Raw genomic sequence first — 15,180 nt, 5'->3', positions numbered from 1 at the left:
CTTGCCTATGAATATATGTAATGATCACTTGAATTAATTTCTCACACCCTCATCCATTAGAGTTCAATGACAGACAAGGGGACCTGTCTGTCTTGGGTAAGCCCTCTCCACCATGACAAGGCAATGATCCAGGAGGAGGCCTGGCACAAAGGAGATATTTAATAAATGTTTATTGAATTGAATTATAATTAGATGGAATAGGATAGCTGATTCCAAGCATATGAGAGTATTATGTAAAAGACCTGTTCTGTTTAGCTTCAAAAAAAAAGAGAGAGAGAGAGAGAGAAACAATGGGTGGAAGTCAAAGGAAAAAATAGATTAGATTTGATAGAAGGAAAAATTTTCCAAAAAGGAAAGCTGTATAAAAGTGGAAATGGGCTATCTTTGGAGATAATTAATTATCTCTCTATGGAGATCTTTACATAGAGGCTAGATGACTGATGGGCAGAAATGTTGGGGAGGGGACTCCTGTTCAGGTAACAGTTGGATTAGACCCCTTCTTTTGTTCTGTTGTTCACACTTCTAACATTTCATGCTTGGGTCTAACAAGTCTTTTTTCTTGCTTAAACAAAAAACCAACAAAAAATAACATTTATGAACTCTCTTCATTAACAGAAGGCATATAAAACAGGGCTTTTACCTATCACCTCAAGAGAGAAAGACAGAAATAATGCATTAGGTTTTGAGAAATGATCTAAGGTCTAAGTCTAACTTCCCCTTGAATTCTCAAGTCTTAGGATAACTCAGGTATAGCAAAGGACTTCAAGGGGAGGTTGCATCATATGATGGACACATCTCCCTTAAATTTTGTGTGTGTGTGTGTGTATGTGTGCTTAAAAACTTCTACTACATATAAGATCATCAGACTATATGTAAACCTGCAATTCTATAATGAACCAGAATGTTTTAATCAAAAAACCTAAGTAGAAAAAAAATGGTGAAATGGCTGCCTTTTATAACTTTTTTTTGTTTGTTTTACTGAATGAAAAAAATACTAGAAATGTGAGCTTGGAAGTGTTAGCTGATTGGGTTTCCTATCTTTGTAATTAAGAGAAAATAAAAACCAAAGCTTGTACTTTTTTTTTTGTGGGGTTAAGTGGCTTGCCCAAGGCCACATAGTTAGGTAATTATTAAGGGTTTGAGGCCCGATTTGAGCTCAGGTACTCCTGATTCCAGGGTCAGTGCTCTATCCACTGCACCACCTAGCTGCCCCCAAAGCTTGTACTTTGAATAATAAAATAATGGCAAAACATACTCACCTGATTCTGGGGCGAATCCTGGATTCTTATAGTCATAATTTTTTATTTCACTATACCATCTGTCAGCTACATCATGCCCTATAGAAAAAAAGGGATGATCCTATCAAAATACAATGGCAGCACAAAAGAATTTTAAAACTAGATTACTAGGCATTAAGATATTTTGATAATTTGTAAAAACAAATTTTTAAAAAAAGGAAGCTGGTGCAAGATAATCTCTCTCCAAATTCTTATCCTTGCATGAAAATTTATGTATCATTATCCAACTTTAGTACATCACCTCCTTGCTAAGAAAAGAAAAGCATGATTTATTATCAGACTAGAATCACGAATAATCATAGTTGTTAAGTCTTTCAAAACTACTTTTCTTTAAATTGTAGATTACTTTCTCCTGGTTCTGTTCACTTCATTGGCATCAATTCATATAAATTTTCCCAGATTTGTCTGAATTCATCCCTTATCATTTCTAAGAGGGAGCAATATTTCATTAATTCACGTATGATAATTTGTTCAGTTATTCCCCAGCTGATGGACACCTACTTGTTTCCTACTTTCTTGTTAGAAAGTGCTGCTATACAGCTCTTTTTTGTAGTGGCAAAGAATTGGAAATTGAAGGAATGACTATCAGTTTGGGAATGGCTATAGAAGTAATGGTATATATGAATATTATTGTTCTAAAAGAAACCATGACTCTAGAGAAACACAGAATGAATTACAGGTACTGATGAAGGGAGCAGAACCAAGAGAACATTGTACACATTAACAACATTGTGAGTTGATCAGCCTTGATGGATGCAGCTCCTCTCAGAGGTTCAGAGAGCTGGGACAACCCTAGGAAATTTCTTATGGACAATGCTATCCACATCTAGAGAAAGAAAAAACAACCCCTTCCCCCACAAAAACCTTATAGAATTTGAATGAATACTATATTCACTTTTAAAATTTTTTATAAGTTTTTCTTTCCTATCTCATGGTTTTCTTTCTTTTCCCCTTAATTTTAACTTATCAACCAGAAAATAACTAATCATTAAACATGCTAAACACAAATGTATATGTACAATATTCACCAGATTATTTGCCACTGAGGGGAGGGATGGTGGGCAGGAAGGGTGGAAGAAAATTTTGTAACTTAATATGCATATACATGTGGATGAATGTTGAAAAAACTTGAAAAAACATGCAATTGGAACAATTAAAATATATACATATTTATAAAAAGTGCTGCTATAAATATATTTGTACATATGGACTCTTTTCCATCTTCCTTTGACTAATTTGATAGTTTTGGTAAATACTATCTGGGCCAAATGATAGGTTCAGTTGAACGTCTTTTATAGTTCCAAATTGCTTCTCAGAATGGTTGGATTACTTCACAGTTCCAGGACACTGTGTCTCTCCTGCCAGTCCTTTCAATAACTGCTATTTTTTTTTTGCCACTTTAATATGTGACATAGAATCTTAGCCATTTTAATTTGAATTTATCTTACGGTTATTTGTTTGCAGATTTTTTGATATATTTATTTATGGTCTGTATTCTTTTTTTGGGGAACTGCCTCTTCACATCCTTTGACCCTACTTTTACTCTTTTAAATTATTGTATCATCCACATAAAGAGTAATTTACTTTTGTTATGATTATTTCCTTAATTTTTTTAAATATAATTTCTCAGACAATATCATATACTGGCAGGAATGATAAATATTCTTGACTATACTCTCCAATTTGTTTGAAAGACTTTATCATTTCTTCATTATAGACTATCTAGCTCTTAGTTCTAGATAGCTACTATTTACCAATATATTAAGGAATATCCTTTTTGTGTTTTATAAAAAATAAATTTTTACAAAAAGGGGTATAATTAACTAGTTAAAGTCTTTTCTGCATTTTTATTATTTTATTATTTCTGGTATGAATAGGTTTTATTATGTTTGACGTATTCCTAATACTGAACCAAACAACATTCCTACTATAAATACTGTATCATCTTTTAAATGTTACTATAGCCTCTTTACTAACTTTATTCAGCACTTTTACATAAATATTAGAGCTATGAATTTAGTTTATTTCCCCCTCCACTTTCTTTCCCTGGTTTAGCTATGAGGACATATTTGACTCATGGTAGTGGTTTAGTAGGATACCTTTATGTTCTATTTTTTTCCAAGTAATTTATGTAATTTTGGAATTAATTGTTCCTAGATTTTCTTGTTCAATTCCTTTTTTGAAGCTGAATTACTTAAATTCTCTATTTCTTGTTCTGATAATCATACATTTAAAATTTTTACATCTATTCATCCAATTCATTTTTTAAAGTTACCAATGCTGTTGGCATAAATTTGAGCAAAGTAATTTCAAACAGTACCATTATTTCTCTTGATTTGTATGATTTTTCCTTGTTGATAAAGGCAATTTAGTTTTATCTTTTTTTAAAAAAATCATATTGGCTAATGATTTTTTATTTTTTCCCCAAAATTTGTTTATGAATTCATTTTTGGTTATCTCTTCTTTGATTTTCAAAAAATTTTAAATTTTTTGTTGATTTTTAAAAAAAATATTGCTTTTCTAATTGTTTTAGAATTAAAACAATTCACCAACTTTTTCCTTTTTTTAAAAATTTTTGCAAGGCATTGCGGTTAAGTGGCTTGACCAAGGCCACACAGCTAGGTAATTATTAAGTATCTGAGGCCAGATTTGAACTCAGATACTCCTGACTCCAGGGCCAGTGCTCTATTCACTGCGCCACTTAGCCTCCCCTAAATGTTCTTTTCAAAGAAACTTTATGATTACAATTTTAACTGTTTTGGTAAACAAAGTATATGCTAATATTTCTGTTTTTCCCTCCATGTTTATGAGATTTTAATTATCTTAGCTACTAGGTAAAATTTTTGATAAAGGTTATGAATATTTGAGAAATATGTGCATTTTTCAATTTCCAATCAATAATCACTCAATCATTAATCTAGCCACTAATTAGAAATCAATCTATCATATGTAACTTTTCTAAAGTTCTAGTTTTATCTTTTTTTTTGTTGTTGTTGTCCAGTCATTTTCAGCCGTGTCCAACTCTTCAGGACCCCATCTGGAGTTTTCTTGGCAAAATTGCAATTTCCTTCTCTAACTCATTTTACGGATGAAGAAACTGAATCAAATAATATTAAGTGACCTGCCTAGAGTGACGCAACTAATGCTGTCTGAGACTAGCATTCTATACACTGTACCAACAAGCTGCCTTAGTCTTTTTCTTTTTTTTGTAATACCTGTTTTGGTCTGAAAGGAATTCATTGAGCTTTCCAACTATTATAAATTGATGGTTTTCCCTGAAATTTGAGTAGTTTTTCAAGTATTTCGATGTTATATTATTCAGTCTATGTGCATTAAATGTTGCTATTATTTGATTATCCAGACTGCCTTTAAACATAATGATGTGTTCCTGCTTATTTATCTCTTTTAACCATATCAATTTTTTTTTATTGCTTGCCTGTGTTCATAATTTCTAGACCTTGGGTAAGTCACTCTTAACCCAATTACCTTAAATTTAAAAAAAAAGAAAATGGGGGTGAGGTGGCAGGCAATGCTTGAACCTCACATCAGAATCAGTTGAAAGAAAGACTTTATACATACTCAATTAGATATAGAAATAAATGCATCTTATCCAAGAGGGAAATAGGAGGGTAGGGAGACTGGAAAAAGGGCAGGGGAGAACTATTAAATGCAAGGATAAACAGACTTTTGAGGAGGGGCAGGATGAAGTGGGGGGGGGGGGAACCAGAAGAAAATGGAATAGAGGTCTTCCTGTCTTCAGGCCTGGTACTCTATAACACTATGTCATCTAACTACTTAAAGAGGTAGTTATCATGACATCATACCTTATGGGTCTCTCTCTCACCTGCACACATATGACCCAACACAAGGAAGATAAAAAAAAAAAGAGAACTGCACTGCTATCCAAGTCAGAAGTGTACAGGGGAACAAGTCAGTCCCTCTCCTCAAGGAACTCACAACAAAATGGAAAACAAATTTACTGCCTTTGAAACAGCTTGAACCTGGAAGACTGAATAACAAAAATGATCCAATGTGATAGGAATAATATTCTAACCCTTCTCCCTCTGCCTGCTAGACTACTTTTATGCTAAAAGATAATTGAGATCTTGGCTCAGGTGAATAAAGGATATTATTTCCTTATCACTTGAGTATACAGGGGATCTCAAGCTCTAGGCTGGCAGAATATGATGGGTGCAAGGGAGCTTTCCTTATCTGCATTAGCTCTAGGTACCTTTGATATCTATTTCTGTTGAATAACTTTCTCTTAAGATGGTTTCATACAAAATCTAACTTACCTGGGGACAGGCCTAAATAAGGCCAGAGAGTTTCTGTATTTGAAATATAACTGGAAATTATTCAAAGAAGTTGCTAGTATCAACAAAGAAGTACTTTGGTTCTGGCATATCTGTGTCTACTTTTTATCAGCAGAATGTTAGCACTAATTGGTTCCAATTATAGTATGTTTGAGATACTGGTGAAGAGGCACTGTGGTGTAGTAGAGAAAAAGCTGATCAGTAAAATCAGGATTCAAGTCTAACCTCTGACATAGAAATATGTGATCCTGGGCAAGTATTTAACTTCAAATTATACCTTGACATACTCAAGGGGACCCATAGTCTGAATGGTTTATCTATATCCTGTTGAATTTGTTAAGTATAATCAAACAAGATATGTGATATGCCTAGTACTTATGCACAACTCCACAACGAATGATATCCTAATCTTTTACATCCTATATAGGCACTACACCCATTACTTATATTTTGGAGTCTCTAAACATGGAAAGACTGCAAATATTCATAACCAGTAAGTTTACCACCTAACTACATTTCAACTCAGAAGAATTGAGACAGAAATGATGCCAAATGATGATGCCAAAATTTATTGCAAAAGCTTCAACAAGGAGACTCTTTTGTTAAGGAGCTTTGGTGTGTGTAAGACACACAAATTGGCAAATCAGCAGGACTAAAATTTACCATTATTTCCCTGACAAACTTCCTCTCCCTTCCCATCATGGGGAAGGCCAAAAACCTAATCTCTTAATTCACCAATGGGTTGTTTGCAGAGATGGTTTACCAGGGTGTGGCTGCTGCACATGCTACAGTTTCTTGGAACCACAGGTGAGAGTAGAGTACTGTGGACATCAATGGAAAATCAGCAGCCTTGAAAAGGTATGCCCTCAAACCAGAGCAGCTAGTTCTCTTGAACACTCCTTACACTCCTGTGAGACTCTCTACCTTGGAAAGAAAATCCCTTCCTTCAGCCATTTTGGAGGAAGTAGCTATTCTCTCAAGAGCTAAGTATGTGTAAAGGGGGCCTGAAAGCAGGCTAACATCACAATGAACGAAAGAAATTGGAGCCATGACAGAATGCGCCTGGCTGGTTCCTCTGCTACCACCTTTGGAGATCATTAGAAGCTGAGTGATCATCAAGTCCTCCTCATCATGGGAAGAGGAGGAGTTCTGAACTGAGCAGTCACCATGGTTGCTACTAGTTCTGCTACTTGTGCCACCATGTGGTGTGACATGCAGGACTCCCTATAGCCACCAAAGTAAAGACAGTAGCTTTTCTTGTTTGCTGGGATCTACTAAATGGTCAAATTTCCTTTTCCCCTTCAGGGAGAGTGTGTATTTGTTGCAAAGTTTATCTATTGGATTGATCATCTAGTTTGGCAGTCAGTGGAATATTGGATGAAGTGCTGGGTCTGGATTTCAAAGACTCAAGTTCAAATCGGGACTCAAATACTTAAGATTTGTGTGTGACCCCTGGAAAGTCACTTAATTTCTCTTTGCCTCAGTTTCCTCAAATGTAGAATGGAGATAATAAATGAGAGAATATTCATAAAAAGTACTTAGTGTTTGGCTCTTAGTAGGCTTTTTCCTTCTCCTACTGTCTAGAAGCTTTGTAAGATAAAACTTAAATTTATTCAATGTACTTTGTTCAAGGGTACTTGAAAGGGAAGTTACATTTGATCACAGAGAAGAAACTCTCTTCAAATTGTTGGAGTTTTCCAAGTGGCAATTAGAAATGAACCAAAAAGACTTGATTGACAAGTAGGAATAATTACTCCCAGAGTAGGGACATAAGCCATATGAAGCTGGCTGCAATGGCATGCCAGAATGAGCAGCATAAAAGGGGAGAGAGGCTTGGTAAGGAAAAACTTTCTCCCAGAACTACTCTGAGGGAGTTCATTATACCATTTGTTTTCAAGAAATTTCCTCCCTGAAGCTGCTGGCAGCTTAGAGAATCACATCTAAAGGGAGGACTGCAAAAAAAAAAAATTCTGTCTCCTTAAGGGTAGGCATTAAAGAGAAGAACCAATTTTCTTCTAAACCAAATACCTCCACACTTCCACCACGTTTTTCTCTAATTTTACTTCAAAATAGGATTTCATTTTCTTTGACATGAGTAAAGTACTAACACTGCTATTAATTAATCATCTCAGGGCCTTTTAAACTCACAAATAAAATGAAAAGACAAGACAAGATTAAGGAGAGAAGGAGAAAAACAATTCCTAAGAATGGACAAGAATGAGAAAATTGAAGAGGATTCTAAATAATTCTTGAAACTAAATATTTGCTTGAAGAAGAATAAAGTGCAAGTGTAAGGATAGTGAATAGTAAGGAAGGTAAGTGATGTATCCAAGAGCCTCTAGAAAGCAAATAGCTATGTACATGCTATAGAACAGCTTGAAGTCCAATGCTCATAATTTAAGGAATGTGTAATGAAAGTTCTCTAGGCCTGGAGAGACTGCTGAGCAAATCATAGAAGGTACTTTAAAGTCAAAAGCACCATGGTATTGATGGATATAATTTTGGGGGCTTATGAATTTGGATGAAAAAAATTACATCTTTATTTTCATCAATCATTAAATGAAATATATCATGCCCTATTACCATAATCTAAATTTTTTTTTGAGAAGAGGTAAATGATTTTCAACAGATTGCCAAAGTGATCTATATCAAAAAAAGTAAAGAGCTTCTGTTCTAGGAAGTTTTCAGAAGATGGCATTAAAGCTATCTATTGACATATGAAAAGACCTCTACATCTCTAATGATTAGAGAAATACAGATTAAAGTAACTCTGAGATACCATCTCATATCTATTAGGTTGTCATTTTTCTTTACTGATGTATTAACCAAATGTTGGAGGAAAAATAGGAACCTTAATGTACTCTTAGTGGAGTTGTGAACTGATACAACTATTTTTGAAAAACAATTAGGAACTCCATGTCCAAAGTGCCATAAAACTATGCATACTCTTTAACGCAGTCCAATATCACTACTAGATCTTAATCCCAAAGAGATAGCCATCAACTGGGGAATGAGTGAACAAACTGTGGTATATGATTGTGACGGAATGCTACTATGCTATAAGAAATGATAAGCAGGATGTTCTCAGAAAAACCTAGGAAAACTTTGATGAGCTAATGCAAAGTGAAGTGAGGAGAACCCAAAGAACACTGTACACAGTAACAGCAATATTGTCGGATGATCAACTGTGAATGACAGTAATTCTCAGCAATACAATGGTCCAAGACAATTCTAAAGGATTTATTATGAAAAATGCTATCACCTCCAGAGAAAGAAAAATGGAGTTTGGATGGAGTTCTTCTGCAACACATCCAACATAAAAATATGTTCTGCATGAGTTAGGTGAGAGTAGGAAGGGAGCTAATTTGGAACTCAAAGTTTTAAAACACAAATGTCATTTTTTTGACATGTATTTGAGAAAAAAAATTTTTTAGAAGGAACTCCTGTTCTAAGGTGCTTTGTAAACTATGACATGCTGTGTTAACTACTTTTTTTTTTTGTAAAATAAAATAGAGTGAACAGCAGCAGTACCTCCTGGCTGACTTGTATATATATGCTGCAGATATTGGTCATTCACATGAGATTAAATTTCTTCTTAGGGCCTAATTCAAAGGATTTTCCTGATTAGCTAGATGTTTCCAGAAGCTCCTTTTCTCATCTATTTCAGGAGTTCAATGCTGCTCTCAGAAGGGCCTCAAAAGTTCTAGGTTGAAGTGGAAGACTCAGGACTGATGTGGCACAAATAGTGTAAAGATGGTGTAAGTGTGAAGGGAAGGAGGATTAGGTTCCTAGCTTAACTCTATTCCCACAGAGCACAGTTCCAGTTCCAAATCCCAAATCCCCCTTGGCCTCAAGTCTCAGACTTGCTGATTTCTTTGGATTTCCAAGCCAGGATGGCTGGATGGCTGTTTTTACCATCCTTTCTGCAATCCTGGCTCTGGGCATCAACATCACTATGATTCAACTTTCCAGGTCTCTGCAGGTCACCTCCAATATCTAAAACTTAGGTCAAACAACATGGAACAAAAACAAATGCTCCCAGGACCATTTCTTGGAGCTAGGAGTTAACAGGAAGAGAAAGGGAAAGATTTTCTTTCTTCTCTAACCAGCTCAGTTCACAAAAAGGGCAGGTCAAAGATGGCAGCAAGCATATGAAAGGCTTAGTCACTCCAGTTTTAAAGATGCAAGTGGTCAATCAAAGGCAACTAGCTCTCACTTACCAGGCAGGGATACAGTGGGCTCCATGTTAGGGAACCTGGGTATGCTCAAAAGGCTCCTCAAGGGCAAAACTGGACAGGCTCAGAGAAGCCTGGGCTGCAAATATTTACAAGCTTGGAAACCAATTTAATAAAGGTATTTCCCAAAGAAAAAAACAATATAAAGCACCTTTCAAACTGAGGAAATAAATTTTAAAATCAAAGAAAATACAACTCAATAAGCCCAATAAACATACTATTTTATGTGTGCAAGTAGAGATCCTGTACTGATCTCAAATACCTCTGACTTTGGTGACTGGAAGAGGAAAAAGTGCTATCTTACCTAACGTGGGAAGTTCTAACTAAAATATTCCAGTTTTCAACATACCTAATAGTGTTCAACCTTATTTGAAAGTAGTTAGAATTCAGTTCTACAATTATAAAACAAAGGTAAATTCAAATAATGCTATCATGTGACAATCATACTTAAGAGTATCCCATAAAAAGTAACAAATGCAGAAATGGATAATGGAGCTATGACAAGAACATGCCCTGAGGGTGCAATTTAAAGCACAGGGAATGGGATTGGAATTGGGAGAGGTAGGTATAGAAAGTAAAGGAGAAAAATTAGATGGGAAGGGAGAGAGAAGAGAGTTGCATTTTTATGTCATGAACTAAGTTTTGGTTCTAAATGTACACAAATAGATTAAAAATAGAGCAGGAAATACAGAATTCAGTACAGAGGAGCATGTGTGAGAAAATTACAAATTAACTTTTAGGGGAAAAAAAAAATCAGACCAGAATTGTAAATATACATAGCCCACAAAAAAATGAAGTAAGTAAAATTTCAGAGATGAATTTAGAATATTGTAATTCTGATAAGAGAGTATGAAAGAATGAAACATACCTGGTTGATCATAGGAAGCCCATGCTAGATTTTCTCCACAATTTCCCCTACTGGAATCTGAGCTATGTTTGAGAACCTTTGTTATAGCCAGTGCATCTGCATACCTAGCAAAGAAAATCATAGCATTTACTAAAATTATAAACAGAAATGGATGAACCTTAATTAAACTTCTAAGTACCCCCCCTTTCATCACCCATATTTACATCTAAATCTCAAAAATGTATTGTCCCAAAATCCAATTTGTTAAAAAAAAAAAACAAACCCAAAACCCAACTTCCTTAACATTAAATGACACTAAGAAAACATCATTATAACAGGAAATATACAAATTATCAGATAACATAATCACACAGGATACTTAGGTGCTAAGTACTTTCAAAAAAGCAGAAAAAATTTCAGAATCTCTATGTGTTAAGTAATGACTCACTGTTGTGCTTCTTGGTTTAATTTGTTGTCGAGTTTTAATGGGGGGCAGCCATGTTTCCGTCTATAGTCATTGTGAGCTTTTAAGAGATCTCCAGCAAACTGCTTTGAAGCTGAAACAAATTAAAACATTGAAGTATTCCATTATATACTGTTAACAAGTAGTAAAAAGAAACAACCATAACCAAAATTACTGAAGTATAATAGGAATTTGAAAAATAAATGGCATCTTGGCATTTATAGTTCAGAGGGACAAGCATTTCCCTCTTGGCTTAGAGAAGGTTTTGGGATTATTATAACCTTTGAGCTGAAGAGCAGAAATGAGTCAGGCTCTGAAGCTATTTGAAAAATACAGAGGTTGGAGAGAGAGACTATGAAAATGGGAAGAGCTGAATTAACAGTAACATTCGAATCAACTTCTCTAGTCCTGCTAGTCTTAATGAGCAAAATAGGAAAGAATCACTGGCAAAGGAGACTCCAAGAGATAGGCGAATGGAGTAGTAGGGCTGATCTGATGCATCTTACAAGCAACTCTGATGATTTAATTTAATCTAATGTTTTGCTTTGTAACCATTTTTTCAAGCTTGGGGAAAGTTCCAAGAAAAGTTCTACTCCTTCTCCAACTTACCTTCTTGGTGCCTTTTAGAGACACTATATAATACTCTTGTTCATTTACAGACACCATATAAATTATAGACACCATTTTTTTTTTAGGTTTTTGCAAGGCAAATGTGGTTAAGTGGCTTGCCCAAGGCCACACATCTAGGTAATTATTAAGTGTCTGAGACCAGATTTGAACCCAGGTACTCCTGGACTCCAAGGCCGGTGCTTTATCCACTATGCCACCTAGCCGCCCCTTGACACCATGTTTTCTTTACCAAAAAAAATGCAAGGGTTAAATAGAGTTACCTCTAAATTTAAAGCAGGATAGAAAGCCAAACTTCTGGTTAATTGTTAGGAACTTTCCTAAATGGGATCTCTGAGCTACTGTGGTTGTAACCCTAACTTCCATTTAATTTAAACTTCATAAAACAAAAGAGGGGAATGTGTGATCTGATAGATCAAGCCCTGCACTGCACCTAGTACAGTAAATAACAAAAATAAGCTTTTATAACAGTGAGGCAGATTAAATCTCAGAGGCAAAGAGGGTAAGAAGAAAGAGTACTAAAAAAAATCAGTCAGCAAACCTTTTCTTCTTTCATGCCAATATCTAACATCCATCAACGTTACTATGCCCATATGATATTTTAAAACAAAACATCATGAAAAAGATGGATAGATATATCCAGAAGAATAAATTGAAACTATTTATAGTCATATGAAAAATACTGAATTGCTGATTAGAGAACTGCAAATTAAAACAACTTCGAGGCATCACACCAAACCTATCAGCCTGGCTAAAATAAAAGAAAAGGAAAAAAGACAAATCCTGGAGGGGAATGTGGAAAAATAGAACACCAATGTACTTTTGGTGGAATTGTGAACTGAACCAACCATTTTGGAGAGCAATCTGGAACTCTATGCCTAAAGGTTATTTAAAAAAACTACATATCCTTTAACTCAGCAATACCACTACTAGGTCTAAATTCCAAAGAGATTAAAAAAAAAAAGGAAAAGAACTTATGTGTACAAAAACTCTTTTGTTTTTTTAGGTTTTTGTAAGGCAAATGGGGTTAAGTGGCTTGCCCAAGGCCACACAGCTAGGTAATTATTAAGTGTCTGAGACCGGATTTGAACCCAGGTATTCCTGACTCCAGGGCCGGTGCTTCATCCACTGCGCCACCTAGCCACCCCTACAAAAACACTTCTCTTTTTGTAGTGGTAAATAATTAGTAATTGAGAAGATGCTCATCAACTGGAGAGTAGCTTAACAAGTTATAATATATTATTGAGATGGAACACTATTATGCTATAATAAATGATAAGCAGGATCCTCTCAGAAAAAGCCAGAACAGGGGTGGCTAGGTGGCGCAGTGGATGAAGCACCGGCCCTGGAGTCAGGAGTACTTGGGTTCAAATCCGGTCTCAGACACTTAATAATTACCTAGCTGTGTGGCCTTGGGCAAGCCACTTAACCCCATTTGCCTTACAAAAACCTAAAAAAGAAAGGAAGGAAGGAAGGAAGGAAGGAAGGAAGGAAGGAAGGAAGGAAGGAAGGAAGGAAGGAAGGAAGGAAGAAAGAAAGAAAGAAAGAAAGAAAGAAGGAAGTAAAGAAAAAGCCAGAACATTATAGACAATAAAGGCAGTAACTTAATGATTTATCTAGTCTCAACAATACAATATCCAAGACAATTCCAAAAGATACTTGATGAAAAATGCTATCCACCCCCAGAGAAAGAACTAATGGAATCTGAATTCAGAATGAAGTATACTTTTTAAACTTGTTCTTTTTTTTGTCTGTGTTCTCTTTTAGAACATGGCTAATATGAAAACATTTTGCATGACTGTATTTATATAATTTATATCAAAGTGCTTGCCTTCTCAAGGAAAAATATGAAAAGGGAGGTAATTCAGAACTCAAATTATAAAAAAAAATGTTAAAAATTGTTTTTACATATTTTTGAGAAAAAATAAAATTAAAAATTCTTTTAAAAAGATGATATACATGTAATTTAGAAATTTACCTTCACCTGGAAATAGCACCTTAAAGCTAACAGCATGGTTCATACTCCCTAACTACACTGACCTTGAAAAATTTTTAAAGGCTACTTCTCCATTTCTCTTCAAGAGATTATAGGAGGGAACAGAGCTGAAATGGTTATGTGATAGAAAGCATTAGAATCAGGCTCTTCTTCCCATAACTCTTCAATAAAGATCTGGAGTATGCCAAGACTTAATTCTCATCAGAGAAGACAAGATTAAGTCATAGTGAGGTTTTTTTGGTTTGTTGGTTTTTTCCATCCCAGGCAGCTTACAGAGATGGAAAGAGAGAACTGGGCATGTGGTCTGATCCAGAACATGTGACGAATGACAGTCCCAGGGAGCATTATGGTACCCATGGACTCAAGAGAGAACCATGCCAGGGCATCAGAAAGAGGGCCCAGGGGATCTCTGAGCAAGACCCAGGTGCAAGAATGGATGCCATCTGGCAGCACTGTAACCCAGTTCTAAGAAAGATATCTGCATACTGAACACATTCTAGAAAGCTCATGAGAGTCACGTGGCTCAGTTCCCAGGAGCAGAGCACAATATCCCATGCCAAAAGGGCACAGGTAGTTATGTCACTGAAGCCACAGAACCTCCCAGTAGGCAAACAGTGACTAAGACAAGTGGCAGTCACATCACACTCCCAACCAGCAGCAAGCAAATGGAGTTCACAATTGGATCAGGAACTTACAGAGCTCAGATAAAGAAAGCAATGAACAGGCCTCTCCCAAATCACACTATTTGGAAGGACTGAAAACTTTCAGGCTCCCAGTCAAGAGCTAGGAAAGCAGTACAGGCCATAAGAAAATAGAACTTAAAAGTCAGACATTTCCCCTTTCCATATTCCCACCCCAACCCAAGAAGAGTGTAGAGCCTAACACTAGCATAAAATCTAAAGAAGTCAGCTTGGAAGAACGAGTAAACAAAACAAAAAGGACCTAACCATAAAGAGCTACTATGGCAACAGGGAAGATCATTAACACAAATATAAAAGAGGATGACTTAAAAAACCCCAAACAAATCCAAAATAAGTAGCTGGGTCACAAACACAAGAAGAATTCCCAGAAGAGTTAAAAGAAGGACATAAAAATTGTTTTAAAAACGAAATGAGAAGAGTATAGACAAAAAGGAAGGGGGAAGGAAAGGGTTAGGGAAGGAAGATTTTGAAAAGGAAGTACAAAAAAACTACTAAAGAAAATAACTCCTTGAAAGTAAGAATTGGTCCAATAATGACTCCATGAGTTATCAAGAAATAATAAAACAAGTCAAACTATTGGAAAAAAGAAGAAAATATAAAATATTCTCATAGGAAAAAATGACTTAGAAAACAGTTTGAGAAAAAAATAATTTAAGAATCCATTAGCCTGGGGCAGCTAGGTGGCATAGTGGATAAAGCG

The 15,180-nt window shown here is 35.5% G+C and overlaps 1 protein-coding gene across 2 annotated transcripts in view; it reads right to left on the bottom strand.

Moving 5' to 3' along the window:
• Nucleotides 1–15,180, bottom strand: part of GLIPR2 (GLI pathogenesis related 2) — an 82,291-nt gene that overhangs the window by 13,661 nt on the left and 53,450 nt on the right. Inside the window, exons 2-4 of one of the 2 annotated variants that reach the window (XM_074201671.1) lie at nt 11,142–11,250; nt 10,715–10,818; nt 1,260–1,337 (exon numbers count right to left, since the gene is read on the bottom strand). In XM_074201671.1, the coding sequence (XP_074057772.1) occupies nt 1,260–1,337; nt 10,715–10,818; nt 11,142–11,250 (291 nt within the window). Of the gene's footprint in view, nt 1–1,259; nt 1,338–10,714; nt 10,819–11,141; nt 11,251–15,180 lie in introns of those variants that run through there. The other variant, XM_074201670.1, reaches the window with a different exon arrangement.

The sequence above is a fragment of the Macrotis lagotis genome, chromosome X (genome assembly GCF_037893015.1).
Source record: "Macrotis lagotis isolate mMagLag1 chromosome X, bilby.v1.9.chrom.fasta, whole genome shotgun sequence".
Classification (NCBI taxonomy): domain Eukaryota; kingdom Metazoa; phylum Chordata; class Mammalia; order Peramelemorphia; family Peramelidae; genus Macrotis; species Macrotis lagotis.
This window is presented reverse-complemented; position numbering and strand designations above follow the sequence as displayed.